The sequence below is a fragment of the Dicentrarchus labrax genome, unplaced genomic scaffold (assembly GCF_905237075.1).
Source record: "Dicentrarchus labrax unplaced genomic scaffold, dlabrax2021, whole genome shotgun sequence".
NCBI lineage: Eukaryota > Metazoa > Chordata > Actinopteri > Moronidae > Dicentrarchus > Dicentrarchus labrax.
Window position 1 is genome coordinate 26,157,404 of NW_026136719.1, and position 19,459 is coordinate 26,176,862.

At 40.4% G+C, this 19,459-nt stretch overlaps 1 protein-coding gene across 2 annotated transcripts; it reads left to right on the forward strand.

Moving 5' to 3' along the window:
* Positions 1-642: 642 nt before the first annotated feature.
* On the forward strand, positions 643-13,171 carry LOC127351939 (retinoblastoma-like protein 2). 2 transcript variants are annotated; one of them, XM_051379954.1, is made up of 15 exons: positions 643-844; positions 5,265-5,386; positions 5,824-5,930; positions 6,314-6,417; positions 6,634-6,771; positions 7,116-7,280; positions 7,511-7,580; positions 7,690-7,814; positions 8,219-8,395; positions 8,824-8,895; positions 9,129-9,189; positions 9,765-9,925; positions 10,100-10,264; positions 10,468-12,705; positions 12,988-13,171. In XM_051379954.1, exons 2-14 carry the CDS (start codon positions 5,310-5,312, stop codon positions 10,681-10,683), a joined length of 1,638 nt encoding a protein of 545 aa, XP_051235914.1. In that variant the 5' UTR covers positions 643-844; positions 5,265-5,309; the 3' UTR covers positions 10,684-12,705; positions 12,988-13,171. The 2 variants fall into 2 exon arrangements, with proteins under 2 accessions (XP_051235914.1, XP_051235915.1); XM_051379955.1 differs by having other exon boundaries at positions 644-844; positions 7,705-7,814.
* The last annotated feature ends 6,288 nt before the right edge of the window (positions 13,172-19,459 follow it).

A 19,459-nucleotide genomic window follows, 5' to 3' on the forward strand; every position in this document is an offset into this window, starting at 1 on the left:
TTCAGGAACTGACACTCTAGAAAGCAGATACAGTGGAAAAAGTCTTTTCTTGTGAGCTTGGATGAAAGCATTTCTTAAGCTTCTCTTAGCTTAAAACTCAACAGTGGCAGAAAATATACTGTATTTGCTTAAACATTGGTAACTGCTCCTTAAATTGTAGCATTTTTGTCCCTTCCTCCCTACTTTTTAAAGTTGAAATAGTTCATTTTCTTATCCAAGTGCTAGAGTTATAAATAATAAATATCAAACAGTGGTTATCAACATCAGTATTCAGAGTACAGGTAGCAAAAATGAGCTCTATGTGCTACTCTGTCTAATTATAGCTATCATTATGCAACACTCAGAAGATAAGTACTGTATAATAGTTTAGTAAACCATGTGTTGGTGATCCACTAAATGTAATTTATGTGGAAATATAATTCATAATATACCGCTGTTTGAAGAAAGGCCCTTTAAAGTTTTCCAGCCAGACATCAGTAGAAATAAACAGTCCCATTGTTGAACATTTTGTCAAAGCGAAGGGTTAAAAAAGTTTTCCTCTCTACTCTAAGTCCTTCATTCCTCCTCTTGGCGGCGCTCAGGGGCCTGTGTAGTCACTTGTACAGTTCTGCTCAGTGCTTATCATAGCAACCACACAGATGACAAGTTGGGGCTTGTCTACAGCTGAGAGAGGCCAATGATCTAAACTTCCTCAGTCTGCAGAGCAGCAGGTTGGCTGCTCTGAACCCATGCTGCAACTCTCCACTGCTACCAGCCGACATAAGAGACACTCAGGAGGAATCTTAGATCAGAAGAGCCTGCATCTGGCTCTTGAGCTCAACGAAACCACTCACAAGAGTGACTGGTAAGTGGCTTTGAAACTGTTTATTGCTTCAGTTTTCTCGTGACAAGTCCAAGGCTCAACTTAGATGACATGACTAACAAATTGCACAAAAAGCTGACAGTTTGAACTAAATGTACCACTGCCATCATCCACATCTGCATTAGTACATGCTGTTATTTTACATAGCTCTATTATTATATTTGATTAATGGTCAAAAACTTGAATCCATAGTTAACTGAAGTGCCATTTAAATGTTAAGCACGTGTCTCAAATTGAAAGTAAGCTTTCAAGCAGCTTCTGTCAGTGAAGGTCAGTGTGGAAGAAACAGGAAATGGGTGTAACCCATATGAATTGGTACCAGATTATGCAATACTCAGAATGTAAATTGTTTTTCGGTTTATTACTGAGTATTACTGACACCAAACAAACATGTAGTGTTGGATGACATTAAATGGGAAGTGGTTTCTTCCAGTGTAATTCATAGACGTGTGGTTTTACGTATTATGTTAAAGACAAAAGACAGAAGTGGGAGATAATGAAGCATGACAACAGCTTTGACTCCCATCTGGGTTAATGACGTAACCTTAAGTTATTTTTGTGTTTGTTTCAATCTAGTTTATCACTTTTCTTTCAGCAGAATGCTGTGGACTGACCTTCTTTTGTTTTTTCTGGCGCTCATGGCAGTAAAATGACACATTATCTTCCTTGGGAGATGGGTTAAAGTTTGTGTGACAAATCAGGGCATTTTTGGCCCAGGCTGGGATTGTATGAATTGTCTGAGCTATATGCATGCTGTTGCTTCCAAGTTGATCTGTATTAGTCATAGGTGATGTTTTGCAGTGAAATGTAACTACTGCAGCTGTGGAAGTGAGTCAGAAAAGCGATAACTTGGCCCTGACCCGTCGAGGCATGGACTCCACTAGACCTCTAAAGGTGTGCTGTGGTATCTGGCACCAACACGTTAGCAGCAGATCTTTTAAGTCCTGTATGTTGTGAGATGGGGCCTCCATGGGTTGGACTTGTTTGTCCAGCTCATCCCACAGATGCTTGATTAGATTGAGATCTAGGGAATATGGAGGCCAAGTAAACACCTAAAACTCGTTGTTGTGTTCCTCAAACCATTCTTGCTTTGTGGCACGGCGCATTATCCTGCTAAAAGAGGCCACTGCCATCAGGGAATACCGTATCCATGAATGAGTGTAGATGGTCTGTAACAATGCTTAGGTAGGTGGTACATGTCAAAGTAGCATCCGCATGAATGGCAAGACCCAGGGTTTCCCAGTAGAACATTATTCAAAGCATCACACTGCCTCCTCTGGCTTGCCTTCTTCCCATAGTGCATGCTGGTGCCATGTGTTTTCCAGGTAGGCAATGCACACACATCCGGCCATCCACATGATGTTAAAGAAAACGTGATTAATCCGGCCAGGCCACCTTCTTCTATTGCTCCATGGTCCATTTCTGATGCTCACGTGCCCATCATAGGCGCTTTTGATTGGTCTGCGGCTACGCAGCCCCATATGCACAGACTATGATGCACTGTGTGTTCTTACACCTTTCTATCAGAACCAGCATGACCTTTTTTAGCAATTTGGGCTACAGGAGCTCGTCTGTTGGATTGGACCACACGGGCCAGCCTTCGCTCCCATCTTGCATCAGTTCGCTGCTCTCCTTGGAGCACTTTTGATGGGTACTGACCACTGCAGACAGGGAACACTCCAGAAGAGCAGCAGTTCTGGAGATGCTTTGACCCAGTCGTCTAGTCATCACAATGTGGCTCTTATCAAAGTCGGTCACATCCTCACGCTGCCCATTTTCCATGCTTCTGACACATCAACTTTGAGGACAAAATGTTCACTTGCTGCCTAATAAATCCCACCCACTGACAGGTGCCATGATAACCAGATAACCATTGTTATTCACTTGACCAGTCAGTGCTCATAATGTTATGGCTGCTCGGTGTAGATGTGCCAGTGTTTCTTCTCTCTGTGCCCTGTACTGATTCTTACTGTAGTGTCTCAGTTGGCACCTGGCATTGGACCAACAGCAAAAAAACATTCACCTTATTTGACCTCAAATGATTCAAATGCTAAAATAAAATGTAATAGAAAGACATCTACACAACAAATAAGACTGCATGTGTGGATCTTACGCCACTCTTATAATTCATTCTGCGCAAACTTGAACTCTGCCCGAGGCAGATAAATGAGCTGCAATAATGATCAAGAACTACTGCCATTAACAACTTCATTTAGATCATCACTAGATAAAAGGAGCCTTATCTTGGAAAGGTGTATTAATGTTCAAGACAGCTGTTCACTCAAGCCTCGTTTGTTTATCTTAACAAAGGTCAGAGTCGAATAGTATCGATCCCTGAATTTATGCTACAGAGAGCTTTGAATGCAAAGGAGCGTAGCTGTGTGTCAACAGTGGAACAGACAAAACGGGATAATTCAGAAAGTGTGTTGTTGTTTAGGGAGCAAAAGAAAGCTAGACTGACAGAAAATAACTGGCAGGCAGATGATTACATTTGGAAACATCTTTTTGAACAAAATGTGGTCATGTGGTGCTCAAAATGGCTACATGAAGAGGACATAGGAGGGAAATGGCCCCATTAAAAGTTGTTGAAGCTATATTAGATTTTTTTCACATAATGGTGCTCAGTCCGTATAGACTTACTATACGAGACTTACTCAGCTGATGAAGGAACAAAATCACAGTTCAGTCCTTATTCGCATTCTGTATCGTGCAACCTCTCTCAGCTTCCTTACAGTCAGCTTGTGGTTCTTCTGTGTATCTCACTCGCTCTCTCTCCCACACACACACACACGTATCACTATAGACTGAGGTCTGCCTGACTCACTGAGGACAGTAACCCAGATAAACAGCATATGTGGGAATGATTAGAGAAACAGAGCCTTCATTCAGAGGAAGGGAACTAACATTCACAGATAAACGGGCATTCTACCAAATCGGTGCCATCTGCATGTTGTAACTTTTTAAAAAGAAACTTAATTCTTTATCTTTTATAAGCACTGTAACTGATTCAACTCATGCTTCACTATTTAACATGTGTAGGTGTCAATTTTTTTTACAAGTTTCTAATTGGAAAACTAGCATTTTCTCAGTTTTAAGCAAATGCATGAAATGTAGCCACATGGGAACAATATGAGTAGCATAAGAACACTTACCTTCAAGTGGTTTGCCAAAACTATCTTTAAAAAAAACTGTACGTTGAGATTGAGATTCTTGGTCATACTAAGAATATGATCAAAAATACAGAAAACAGAGAGCAGGAAACTTAAATATTGTGTAGGTCCCCCTTTTGCCGCCAAAACAGCCCTGACCCGTCGAGGCATGGACTCCACTAGACCTCTGAAGGTGTGCTGTGGTATCTGGCACCAACACGTTAGCAGCAGATCCTTTAAATCCTGTATGTTGTGAGGTCATGGCTGATCGTGGATATAATGTATTATACCAATACCTTTTTATGCAAATGTATGCATATAATGTCCAAGTTACAGAAAAGGCCCTGATTTGGCAGAATGGCCCAATTGAAATGTTTGAGTGAGGTAGAATGGAGGAAGGGTATTCAATGTAAAAGTACCAATAGGTACTGTTGGAGATGATGCATGGCCTCCATGGCCAGATCAGCTGAAATAATATTTTCACATTGTACAGGCTGGGACTAAAACTCCTGAAATAGAAGCTGACAAAGAAGATACTGTCTGTTACGCCTAGTATTATCTTGTTTGTGAAGCCCTCTTATTATTGAAAATTGCACTGTCATGGTGTGCTTTGATTAAGGTTTAATTATTACAGTTTCTACTGACAGACACAAGTCTTCTGGGCATCTAAGGTGTCTAAACTCTTGTTAAACTCAACATGACAGTCAGCAGTCACCATCCTGCCAGGGTGTTGCCAATATTTGCAAAGCTGACTTATCTGAGATGTACAGTAACACATGTGACTCCTGCTTAGACCAGGAAATAGAGACTAAATAATGTAAACTAAATGAGCAGCATAGAGACACTAAGGAGTTGTGGATGACAGGCTACCAACACAGCTAACACCATCAGTTACATTTTAGGCTTCCTGTATAATTGAAAGCCAAACTGCCATCCATTCACTTTCTAGGAAGGTCTGTCACAAGACTGATATCAATGTTCTCATAAAATTCTCAGAAAGAAAGAAAAATGAGTGTATTTTCTGTTAATGTCAAACTCTTCCTGTAAATCCCTTTAGAAACGTAATGGGTGACATCACAGACATCACATCCATGTCTGTTGTTGTGGTGCAAGAAACAGTTTGTAGAGTGAACGTGTCTCTTTACTGATATCAAACTATGAAAATATGACTGGTCACTGATTGTACTGCACTGCAAGGTTGTATTGTGTCTCAGTTGTCTCTCTGTGTTTCTAATGTTCTTTCCCTTGTTTAGGTGCCCATTCTGAGGCTCTCATCCGGTGGGAGTGTGGTGGTCACCATGGCAACCACCGAGCCTCAGGGTAACCTGGGAAAGCTGAGGTTTGGCCCCAGTGACAGCCTGATCGCTATGTTCAGGTCGGTGCTACAGTCTTGCAGTGTTACTCATGCGGTAGCCATGTTGTTGTATGAGATCGAAGAATTACAACATTATCTGTGTAGGTTATTTTAGTGTACAGCAGGTAGTTTTAACAAAGCTACTGACACTGATAGTTGCAATAAGCCACAGTGTTACTGCAATATCACTACACAGTCTGACATGCGTGTTTTTGACAGTTAACGTCGGATGTAGTGGTAAAAGGCAAACGGAAAAAGGTTAGCATTGAGACAAAATACTGTTTCACTATGAGTAAACATTATGTGCAGCTGGGGAGGTTTCTGTATACTCTTTAAATTTTTTAAGAGAGCTTTTACAGCTGCAGTGAGGGCTTTTAAAAACCTTGTGTGGCCTTTTATTTATTTCTTGAAGGTTTTCCCGCTCATTTAACTGCTTTACTATGATTCCTCTGATTCAGGGCCTGCTCCAGAGATCCAACCGAGGCCATTAAAGCCAGACTGAGACGTATGCTGCACACATTTCTGCAACACCACCGGGACAATGCAGGAAATGAGACGACCAACGGTATGCTAACTCAGTCAATGATCATCAGACAATGGGACGAGGTGTCTAACAGTTACTTAAATGTTGGGGATGGATGCATGGCCAAAGCTGAATTTAAACACTGTTACCTTATGTTCAATATTTCTTGAGGATGATTATGGCCTTCACCGTGTTACTTTTAATAGCCCAGAATTTTATCAGTCTTTAGAGACACACCATTTTTAATACTAACTGGTTCTATCAGAAGTAACAATGCCTGTTTGAGCACAGCAGGGAACCCCTGTCTGCTCACCTACAGTGTTTTAAATCCCAACACTATTAGAGAGCTGGCTGGTTTTTAATGACAGGTATCAAATCCCTTGTTATTGATACATTTCACTTTATTCATGTGATACTGTTCACAGAGTTGGCAGCAAAGTGCTGCTGGGAAGCGGGGATCTGGTATTACAGGATCCTGGAGAACCACGCCAGCCAAGAGAGGAAAAGACTGGGCATCAGTGACATCTCAGTGAGTGCACTGCCCTCCTGTGGCCACAACTGGAACTACTGTCTGACTAACCCCTAACACCTTTTCCACACACTAGGGGCACTGTATGAATTTGCTACACTACATGTTTATGTTCATCCTGAGCCTTTTTAAAAATTAAAGCTTTGATCTCTTTTCATTTTTTCTAAATTTGTCTTTCAAAATAAAGCACTTGTGCTTTTGATGTGTCTGTCGCAGGCCATCTTGGAGAATGATCTTTTCCACTGCTGTCTGGTGGCCTGTTGTCTGGAGATGACCATATCCTCAAACCGTCTGCCTTGTGACTTCCCTCTGCTTCTTCAGATCCTGAAACTGGCTCCATACCACCTCTGGAAGGTGTGTTCCCAAGTGTGTTAGCAATAAAATTGGTGTCAACCTTTTAGAAGTTTTTAGAAGTCAATCAACAGTTCTCAACTCCAAATAATAATTGCCACAAAAATACATCATGTTTCAACACTCTGAAGTCCCCTGGGGCAGTCAGTTTTTATTGTCTTTATGGAGAGTACACAGGACAGAGAAGGGTAGAACAGACACTTGTAAGAACAATTATATGGGACGAGCTCCAGAGCAGAAAGTATGTTTACATTCCTTCCTTAAGGGAACCCTAACAGTGGTTCCTGAGAGAGTGGAGAGGGGCAACATTTCTCACCCCTCTGTTTTGTTTTCCTGTGGTCTGGCAGGTGATTGAGCTGGTGTTGCGGGCTGAAGTGGGCCTGCCTCGTGCTGTGTTCACACACCTCGCCCAAGTGGAAGAGAAAGTGCTTGAAAGCTTGGCCTGGACCTGCGACTCACCGCTGTGGGAAGAAATCAGACCCAACGAGGGCCATCTGCCGACCTGCCAACAGGTTGGCAATAACACACACAAAAACACTTCATCTAGCGCCAGGAGTTATCTAAGAGTTAATATTCAGTTTCTTCCAAGGTTAATGCTGGCGACAATGTCTGAGTAAGAGGAAATTAGAAATGTGATTAAAACATTTCTTCCACTGACTGAATGATGGATCTTTATCAAAACATCACTTCAGCGTTTCTTCACACATATGGGGCTTTAACGAGGGCTTTGTGTCATATACAGGTGATGCCTCCTACACAGGTTGAAGATCCAAAAACTACAGACTTGCAACCTGACGAAAACCTGCCAGCAGGTATAAATGCAGTGTATTAAAACTCCTTTTTGATTTAATTCTGTTGCACTTCATATACTCCTCAATTACAAACTGACTACAGTATTCTTACCATGGACTGACTGGTCAGTTATCTTGTTGTCAGCCGGTCTCGGTTCGGGAGCTGACCTGTCTGCCGGCACCGACCAACAGCATTCCCCGTCAGCTGTGAACAGGCCTCGGAGATGCAACTCTCTCCACATGTTTGCTCGTAAGGTTAGTCAATTTTCCGCACCATAACATTTACCTAGTGTGTGTGGAATGATATTCTATTCTGTGGCTCCAAATAACAGTTATCATCGCAATCACCATTTTACTTAGACGGAGACTCCAAAACAGTCAAGTCACCAAACACTGTTGTATTGTGTGTTTATGTTGTTGACATGAAGTGATCCTGGCTCAAATGATAAATACAAATGTACTGTCTGTATTATAGCTCTGTTGTTGTGTCTTGAACATGTATTGAATTGGATTTTGTCTCACTTCCCCCCTTGGTCAAGTAATTCATGGTATTGTTAGGTATTTATTGGCACAAGTCTGGGAATGTAACCATTTCTTACGGAAATTATTTGGGAATATTTGGAGATGTTTAGTGTGGTCATGTTTTCTCTTTGTCTCAGGTTTACAGCCTGATGGGCCGGCGTCTCAGGGAGCTGTGTTCCACACTGGACATTTCTGATGATCTGCGGTTGAAGATCTGGACCTGTTTTGAGTACTCTTTGGTCTACTGCACTGACCTCATGGTAGATCGTCACCTGGACCAACTGCTCATGTGTGCCATCTACATCATTGCAAAGGTGTGCTTTTGATATATCTTCGAGAGTCTCAGCACTTTTAATGGTCATTGGTTTATTTGGTAGACATGCTGCATGTTTGCAAGGATGTCCTTTGTCTGTGTGTGATTACTAAGGGCTTTAATTAGTTTGAAGCATGTCACTAAAACACACTTCTTTTGTAATTCAGTAAATTAACACTCTCACATACCCACTGCATATGTTTTTAATTGATGATGCAATACATTCATTTTTATTCATTCTACTATTACACTATTACCCCTTACAAAGGGGACAGCCAACTTTAGATTTATATTAGTAAGTATTAAACAGCAAAAGCATCTTAGAGACTCTCAGCACTCACTGACAGGAGCCCTGCTAAAAAAATAAATGATCCAAATATGACTTTTGCTTGGAAATCATCGCTTATGGAACTTGCATTGCTTTTACAGATTACCAAGGTGGAGATACCCTTCAAACACATAATGAAGTGCTACAAGTCTAAGCCACTTGCCAACAAAAGTGTAAGTTTGTTTTTTCAAAGATTATTCCGGCCATCATTTGAGCTGATTTGCTTCCAATTTTGGATAAATCAAATAGAAGATGTGATTTAAGATGACTGAACATTAACACTGTGCCATTTAATTGACAGATGAAGTGTGATTCACATATTGATATTGATACATAGGTTTGTCTGTGTGTGTGTTGTGGCTATATTAGTTAAAAAGTTACAAACACGGACATTTTCTGTTCTCAGGTCTGCAAAAATGTGCTGATTTCCGGAAGAGACACAGAAAATGATCTCACTGGAAACAACAGTAAGAGCATGCACATCCTCTGATTACCCAGACATGAATCAGTGTGTACAGTTGATATGGGACATTATGACACAGTATGGTCTAATAATAGCTGATTTACAAAGATACATCTGAACATATTTTATATACAGAATATAAACTGCCTTTGGCTTTGCTGTTGCAGTGACATAGATACATCCTGTTAGCTCAAATAAAACTCATTCACAGGAAAATTAGGTGATTAAATAAACAAAATTTTTAAAGCACAAATTCTATACATCTCCAGCTGGACTCACCAACATGAGAGTATCACCAGCATGTTAGAAAATTTCTTGGCATGCAGGCCAGATTTTTTTTCTTTAGTTACCATCTGGCTCCAGCACCAATTTAACTGAAGCCCTTCAGGCAGCATATCTAGGGTCAGCCATAAGTCAAGTATCACTCTGTGTAGCTGGAAAGAGGCATTATAGAAACCTATATCAAGGTACCACAATAACTCACAATCTATTACCTGCATTATATCAGTAATGTAAGTGGAGACAATTTACTGTACTTCCACCATGAGAAGTGGCCATTTATTACACTTTTGATTACAGATAATGGTGACCAAAGCGACGGTATCCTGACCCCCAACACACCATCAACACATTATCCGGGACTTTGTCAGGAGGAGAGGGGCAACCTTATTTACTTTTACAACCAGGTCTACACAACAAACATGGAGCACTTTGCCAAGCAGTTTGCCCCGACCCCTGGAGTAAGTGAACCCTTTCACGTCTCAAATTTTGCTGTATGAACAATAGGAGACAGTAACAAACCGAGATCACACAAATCTCGGACACACAACACAAAACACAAATTCAAGGATGTGTAAAATCTTCATAACTTCAGAATGGGGTTTTCTAACATATCCTGTGTCACTCTTGTGTAGGGAGACACCCCTCCTTTGTCTCCATACCCCAGACAGTGGAAAGTATCTCCTCGCAGGCGCAGGCTGTCCCCCAGCTACCCCATCTTCATTTCACCATACAACCCAGAAACCACTTTACCCCGTACATCCGGACTCTGTTACTACTTCAACTCAAGCCCCCCAGAGGTCTGTGGACAGAACATTGAAAACCTTCTTAGTGATCAAACTGTCATCTTGAAATTATATTATTTAATTTGTGTAGCTTGAAGATACTGGATATGCATGTTTAGTATGTACACTTTTAGTAGAGCTGAATTATTGATTTCATTATTTTTAGGTGATTAAGTCACAGTTAGTTTTGCTACAAATATCCCTTCTGTTTCCAACAGCGTCTGCGTGAGATCAATAACATGGTCAGGACGGGCAGGTCACCCAACAGGCGAAGCTATGGGGTATCTTTGGATAGAGAAGAGGAGGAGGAAGAAGTAGGGATGGAGGAAGAAGGTGGTCCTTCAGTAAAGAGGCTTCGTTTGGATGAGTCAGCCTGGCAGAGGCGACTAAGGAATGTGGTGAATGATCGAGGGGCAAGAAGGGACCAGGAATAACCCTCTCCAGTTACAAAGCCGAACCTGCACTAGAGCAGAGAGGAGTCTCACTCTGCTCCTGTTTCTGAGACTGTAACAACAGTGTTAAAAGAGCAGCACAGAGCAGTATTGTCTTTGCCTTCCAGTCTAAGCTAAAATTATTCCTTTTTTGTTCTGCATTATGTCTGACACTTACTGTCCTTGAATAAGGCACTTAGCCCTAAGCTCAGTGGCCAGTGGTAGGAGATTGTCATTGTCCTGGGCAGCTTTCTGGTGGAAATGTATGAATTTGATGTAGGGCATAGCTGGAAAGTGCTCAGTTGACTTTCCTTGGATAAATAAAGGATAGACTGAGAGAGGATAATACAGTACCAGCTGAACTGCAGTTAAAACAGAGGGACAAGCTTGTCTGCCCCTCACAGGGTTCATGGGGACGAGCTTCACCATGTCTATGGCCTTCATGAATACTTGATTGTAATTGACTAGATTCTGATTAAGTGAGGGGTGATACTAAGTGTTCATTGCAAGCCACTCTAAAGCAATTTTTAATGTGTTTTCCTGTTTTTATCCTCTAATGATGCTTTCCTATCTTTTAAAATGTTCCAATATTCAAGTTGAAACAGTTGAAAACAGTGAAACTTGATTCTTTACTTCTTCGCAGGAATGAAGGGAAAGTGAAGAAGTTACCATAGCATTATTAAAGTTTATTCAATGGTACTTGAAGTATGTAGAAACTAAGCTGTCTGAATAATAATAGTTTCACATGGGGGGCTGCATAGTTTTATTGACTGATTCCGGGGTTTTCCCAACTCACTTCCTAAATAGATAATTTTACATTTTTGTAAAAAAAAAATTAAAGAATTTTAAAAAAATCTTAAAACATGTATGGATAATCTTTAATTAAAAACAAAAATGTTGTTAAATCAAAATCATGTATTTGTTCAAGTAAACAATAAACTCTGATACATACAAGCATACTGTATATAACAATGATCTCGTATTGGTGTCCTAAAAACATTCTGATTAAATCATTCTCTTTGTTCTGTGGTGAAATTATCACAGACTTTACCCCCAAAGACAGTTTGGACTCTGGACTGAATTTCCACTTTATACTGTTTGTAGTTCTCTGTTCAAAGGGAGCTGGTTTACACTCAGCATTCTGGCCTCACTCTAATTTGCTCCCTTTTATAGAAAGCTAATGAGAAGCAACAAGGAAACCTGTTTTTACTTGGCAGAGCAGCACTATTGTACCAAGTGACCAAGCAGCAAGGGACTCACTGACATCATCTATGGTATATACTGTTCTTTTCATTTTTCAGTTTCACTCTCCACCTTCATATAAAACTATGTACCTACCAAACTAATCATCAACAGTTTTGTTCCCCTTTTACTGTACCATAAGAGTCAGTGGGCCTATAAATAAGAATGTGCTCTGACATTAGCTGAATGGTGATATATACAATTTATACATTCCTCTGACTAAACGAAAGCAGACACTCCCATCCAGTTGGTAACCATGGCTGCCCTGTGATTGACACACAATCCCCCTCAGTGTTTATTAGTTACCATGTTTTGGCACGCGACCGAGTTAATTCTCAACCAATGTTGCTTAGGAGGTAATTACCAAAAGGCAGCACGGCCAGCAGACAAAGGCTCATAAAAAGAAACCAACACACAGTCAGGTGCCCAAACTCAACAGGAAGTCTCAAGGTTGCCATAGAGAACAAAGGCACCTGAGCCCACAACACTTATACAGGTTTTAAGGTTATGACCGGTGTTTTAACACTCAATAAGCCTCTGGACTCCCATCAGCTCAACAGTGCACTATAGACTCTCGCCAAATCATGGGTTGCAACACAAGCCGGGGCGCCACAGTGGTGGACCCTTCTGAAAAGCCTGAGGAGAGGCCGAAGACAGCCACTTCCACCAAGGAGGCGTCTACAGAGGAAAGCAATGGAACAACAGAGAAAAACAAGGAAGAAAAAACTAGTTCCAGTTCCAGCTGAGTGCCATCTTTACACCTCGTCCTAAACTCTTCTCAAAGTAAGAAATATGATATATATTACAAATATTCACAATCTACATGAAAAATGTTTGCCCATTTTTACTTATCAATTGAATTTGTCCTTTTTATTGTTTTCAATTCTATCAATGGAACAGTGCCTCGCGATAAAGCAAGCAATTTATGACCATCACATTGGGGTCACTTTGATACAATCACCTTTATAACTTGACCGCCATGTCTCTCTGAGGCTATTTGACATGACAAATGGGCTGTGTGGTGACTGAGATGGGCTCTGTGTGTCTGTGTCGCTGTGTGTACAGATTGGCCTGTCCGGGGTGAAGGAGGGCCTGTCAGCAGGAGGAGGCGACGCTGCACTACTGTCCATCAACCTCTGTGTCTTCTGGGCCAGCCACACACAGAAATGCACACACTTCAGAAAAAAAATCCAGCTCGTGTATTCATATTTCAGAAACTATTTTGTGATAAATACTGATTCAAACACTGCGTTGTGTTGTTGTGTACCTGTGTTGCCCTTATATATTCCTTTTCAGCCTTCATTTAGATCTTTGTACAGTCCCCTGCGGGGTACTTTACATCGCCTTTGTCTGTTTTCACAGCCCCTATATGTTCATTTTCCTCTCCTCCTCCTTTGTAGCGCTCACACACCTCTGGTCAGGGCTGATAGTTACAACAGACTCTTTCAAACGCTTCCAATTCTGCTGCAGGCTAAAGCAGCAACCCTTTAAGACAGTCAGCTTATGTTTCAGCTGTGGATACCTTTAAGCTTTCCAACTAGATAGCATGCTCTGCATGTCAGAAGACTGTTACTGCTGTTCATCTGAACAGTCAGAGACAGTCAGTGCTTTATACAGCAATAATGAAATGTTGCCAGGAGTTGGGTTACAAAAATGTTCAAGCTGTTCCCAGTCTTTGCCACCAGGGGGCATAGACAAACACTGAAGTAGTTCTCTCTGCCGCCACCAGGGAGCACAAGTGATCTTTCCACATTGCTGTGAGACATCTGAGGCTGGCTCCATTTGCTGAAGACATTTAATCTGAAATATAGGTTGTAAGTTTATTACCAGCTAGTGAATGGAGCTGGAATGGAATAGCCATTTCACAAAGCCATATCAAAAATACCCATCTCAGAGGCAGTGGGAAATTACATGAAAATATTACCATTATACAAATGGAAAGTGTGATTGAATAATGTGCTGGAGAAGATAAATGAAAAGCACTTTGTTGGAAAACGTGGTACTAAATAGGTTTTTAATTTCAGTAGTGGGATAAAAGAAGCGCATTTTTACCCCATTTCACTGCCAATTGATTAGTGGTTCCACATCTGCAGATAGTGAGGGGACCTTATCGTCTCATTATCAGTTAATTAATATGCATGCACACATGCCAATTATCTTTCCTCTGCCATTTAGCAGAAATGAGACATTGATGTTTTAATGGTGCCAGAATGGATAACTCTCTGTTGCTTTAAAGACAAGGCAGGCACATTGATTGACATAGCTGGGAAATGTTAAGAGAGACAATTGAATTAAGAGCAACCTGAAACACTTGATTATTATATTAATACTTCTCAGTAGCTTAGTCGTTTGCTGTCCCTTTCCAGGGTCTGTAATCCTGTGATCTAGCCCCCTGGAAAGTGGTGATGAACTATATATACACACATATATCTACCAATGAGAATCCATTATGGAAACATTTTATTTGAAGGACATGCAGAATAGCAAGCTATTAAATGTTTCCACTGCGCCACGACTATTAAAGGACCCAAGGCCACACCAAGTGAAGCAAACCCAAGATGAAATTTATATTAATCATTATTCGGTTTACTGTACTGTATGGACTGAATTTATGTTCATGAGTCACAGGCCAGTGTTATGTGCCAGTAAAATAGGCAATATTATGGAAGGAAGCACTATTGACATTTTTCATTTCTGCATAAATGCTCCTGGTTGCACATTATGCCCAAGGCTGTTAGTTTTTTTTTTTATCAGTGCTCTTTGAGCTCAATGCCACAATGCTATAATGTTGGAGTGATTCTGTATGATCAAGAAAAAAAAAAACGTCTTCCGGCTAAATCCAAACCTTGGATCCAGGACGTTTCCACACATAAAACATCATAGAGGACAAACTCGTGCCACTGGAGGCAGCTGCTCACAGGCCTGTGCCAAAAAAAATATGAGGGCAAACAGAAAATGAGAAGGGTAACTAAAAAAAACTCTCTGGGGTGTAATCTCCTTATTCAGTAATGGACCATTTATATGATATGTATAATGGGTTGCCACAAATATTCACAAGTAGTGGTCTTATTTTCAGCCAGCCTCTCTTTAAAGATGTGTTCTTCACAGGGTATCTTTTGTGAATATATGATCAGAGGCACGACAGCCCGGTCTTTAATCTTACACTGGCCTTGAAGAATGTCACTGATTCCAACCACCCCTCCTCCTCCCCACCCCCCACCCCCACCCCCCACCCCCACTGCAGGCTACAGGCCATCCTCACACTGCGGCGCAGCAATGCAACTGTTTAGAGTGGTATGATGGGTTTCTTTATTTTTGGGTTTTATAGAAAAAGGTATTCACAAAAAGTGTCACTAAGGCTTTTGGAGTGTTGGTTCATAAACAGTTTATTGAACACAAATAGCAACGGCGCTCTCACTGAACTACTCCCCTTTTAAATTTGTTTTTTTGACCTCTCTGGAAGACAAAGTGTTTCAATGTCAGGGCAATTTGTGCACAGACATCTTCTCCCTATTGCAGACTGGTCACTTTAGATATAGTTTTGGTTTTCTTTATGTCTGGAACAGAACAATTCTTTCAGGAGTTACGTGTTCACTTGTTTGATCTTTAGTTTCTCTGCAGGATTCATTAACCACTTCAGCCATGAAACAGAAAAAATATGTAAGTAATACTTTAAGACATAGAGTCAATAATCAATGCAGTTACTGAGTACAATAATGATGCTGGACAGAATGTTTTGGTATTTGTGGTTTTCTAATGTGGCCAACTTATTAGGTACACCTGTACAATCTAATGTAAACCAGCACAGCACCCTGCCATAACATTTTTAGCGTTTTCATATTTTTCAGTTTTGGTGACATTGTTACAAATGTGTGAATTCAATTATATGCTTATTACTGAGGTCACTGTTAAAAGGCGGTGCTGCACTGTCTACATTATTGAGAGCAAATTATATTTGAAGAAAAGATTCACTTTCAAAATTTGAAAAGTTATGTTTATAAACCAGTTTAGATATAACACTAATAACTTAATAACCTGGTTAAAAGTTAATACTGACACCATAGAAACATCAAACTACAACACACTTGATTTGCATTTACTAAAGCCTGTGATAGCAACCGGAAGTTAAAAGACAAAACTGGAAAACAAATGTCTGGGGCGCATAATGTACCGTACAAGGACCTCATATCCAGTGTGATAACATATGAACTGCTGATGGCAGGTTTCCCTTTGTATATGTTCAACTCAAACCATTTGTTTGTACTTTGTGTTTGTGTTTGTGTCTATGTTGGTGCCTCTCAGCTGAGGAAGAAAAAGTCATCATATCATTTGAAGAGAAAAAGGAAACACTGGTGATTCATCGTCTGTTGTGTGTTCCATTAGACTTCCCCTTTAAGTGGACAGTAAACAATAGCAACTCCACAAAGTTTTTTTCGTGGAAGTATTTTTATGATTTGAGGAGCTGCTTAATGGAGCACAGATCCAAAAAGGTAATCTCCTTGAACTATGGGGAAAACGTCCCTGGAGCAAAGCTGCTCACAATCCGTCTACCCAGTGCTTCCAAAAGGATTCACTCAAAGTCGGCCGCAAATGAATACAGGGACTGAAATATCTTACCATTAAGTTTTTTGTCAAATGTCATAGCAATGAAAAGTCTGTAGGACACTGCAAATAGATTATGAACGAGTGGAAAACCCTATAAAGTCCTGAAGGCAAATAAGATTTAGCTGAAGATAAAGGTCAGGGCGCTGGAGGAGAGATACAGGGAGGCATGTGGACAAGGATGACTTGATTATCCTGGATGGGAGCACAAAGAGACATGTCCTTTTGCAACAGGGTTAGAAGAAGTACCATCTTCTAATAACAGGAGCAAAAGTGCCAGCTATAAATGTTGAATTACTTAAAAAAAAAATTACTAAATGATGTAAGAATCATGATGCTGTATTCCACACGCATTAACCAACTTAAAACAAATGTTTCTGTAATTTATAATTACACCAGAAATTATGATTTGTACTTGTTCAATATTATTTTTAAAATAACATCAACTGAAACTATTCATTATGTTAGGGTCTAAGTGTGATTAGCTGGATAATCATCTTTAAATTATAGATAAATGTTTGAGGAGTCAGTCCAGTTTGCAATGTTTATCTAACGTGTTCCAAAGTGAGAGGAGAGTGACTGTGGGACCCGCAGAGTCATTACTGTTTGTATAACTCCCTGAAATAAAGTACAAGAGCTTAGTGGCTGCTGAAAGCCTGATGTATGGTCGCGTGCACAAATGTGGACGTGTGTGGATGTGTGTGCCTTGCGTGCATGGTGTGTACATGTAGAGTAACGCCTTTCAAAGGAAATGGTGAAAAATAGGAAATTGTACTCTAAATGTCATTCATTCAGCTCGGATGTCGGGGTGACCTTCAGCAGAATCAGCTCTTCCTATTGTGAACGTGGACGAGTGGGCTCTGTAAAATATCAAATTTGATAAGAAAAAAAGTCAGTGTGAAAGCAAACGTGTGATTGGTAGCCAATGTATGGTCAGTATGGGTTCAGATGTGACTGTGTTATCTACATGCATGGAAGGGATACCATTGTGTATTACGTGTTGTTGCTTTGGTTTTGTTCATTAGATAATCTTTGCGAATACAGTGATAATCACTACATACAATATATTTTTATTTTTATTTTGATGGGATGGCATGTTTAAACTACAATAGAGATCACAAGCAAATTACAGGGTAAGGTAATTGTCCAATCATAGCTGACCAACTGTATCACAGCACTGTGGGCCTGTCAAGTGCATGTGTAGTAAGAGCAATACGTCATGTCAATATCATGTCTACTTACAGTAGAAGCCTAATGTTACTTCCAAAGCCAAGTTGCAAATTTTTTTTTCGTGAATTACATTAGTTTGTGGGGTTATACATGCACCGTGGGAGCGATGGGTAACAATAAGGATGTTTGGTGTTCGGATGTTTACCGAGCAACCTTGGCTGAACCCATTACTTGAGATAGCATTACGATTCCCAATGTCATCATTCAGTCCTGATCATTAAATCCATTCCTCTTGTAAAAGTGAAATATTCTGTTTGGAAATAATATAATAAATAATAAAGCATAGATCTCACATCTGTGTTGCAGGACCAAGTATGTTTTCCTACAGTAAGCTTTCAAACAGGGTAATGTTAAAACGATTAGCATTTTATTTACACTGTCATTCATAATACAGAGCTAACCAACACCTGCGATACAAGAACAATACTGCTCCTTTGTCTATGTCTTTTACATGAATCAACTGGTGAGGATGTTGACTTTTTGTTTGGGACACGTAACCATAACCTCAGTCTTGTAGTATTACATCATGTATGTACCCATCAACATTAAACTGGAGATAGAATTTCGAGCCAAGTCATGAAAGTAGCCTTAATTAGCTATAGCAGGACATGAATCCTACCAACTGTTCTCTTTTAAACTTATTTTATTGCCTGTAATTGATAGTTACAGCTGAGTAGTGACAGGAAAGAGAGGAGAGGGGGATGGCGCGCAAAGGCCCATAGGTCGGAGTTGAACCATTGGCCGATGCAGCAAGGAGTCAGCCTTGGTAAATGGTTAACCAGGTAAGCTACCCGGGCAACCCACCAACTGTTGTTCTATTATAATACATAAAGAAGGATACATAAGTCAGATATCAAAGGGAACGTGAAGAAAATGTGTATCTAAATGCATTGTCTGATTGGTTTGTCACATGTTTTTTGTCTTGGTGTGTTCAACATTTTGCATCACTAGAAACAAATCCATTAGAATAAAAAAGGCTAATTATCACAATAATTTTCCAGGACAGTTTGCTGGAGCCTTCACCATGACAACAGGCCTAATACCCCTGAACATTACTAAACCATCTGTAGAAGGGTTGCTTAACGCACATCAAATAACAGTAATATTCTGCTAATGGCGTTATTGCCCGCTGTGTCATCATGCCATAGTCCTGCATGCCTCGAGGGAAAAGAGAAAAATCTGTTCTATTGTTCCAAGTTAAAACTCTCATGGGCAAAATATTAGGATTATTTTTTATTTGTTTACCTTTACCGTGTCTCTGCATTTGTTTGTTTGAATTTGATCATTATGACTAGAGCAAAAAAAACTCTAAGGGCTTATGCTGAATGGATGCCTTTTAGCCAGCATGTTTGTTTGTCTGCAGATTGTTAATAACAAGCTCTCCTCTCTCCATGATTGGGCCATGAGGAATGTGACCTCATCTCTGGGAAAAATAATTAGGACGGCCGTCCGGAGCATACTGAGAAACCCCCTTGTCTCTCCCAGAAGCAACACTGCACAAAGACAGTCCTCTGTTCTTGATTCTACCCCCGCCTTGATATCTTTGTCTAGGCTGGCTAAATAATCTTAATGCGGGTGCTAAACAGAACCAAGTTTGTGGCTTGAAAAAGAGCAGCTGCAATTAGAGTAAGATTAGCCAGAAGGGCAGTTTTAAGACTGAATGCATAGGCTGATTACAGGTTTCACAGAAATAAAGGCTACATGT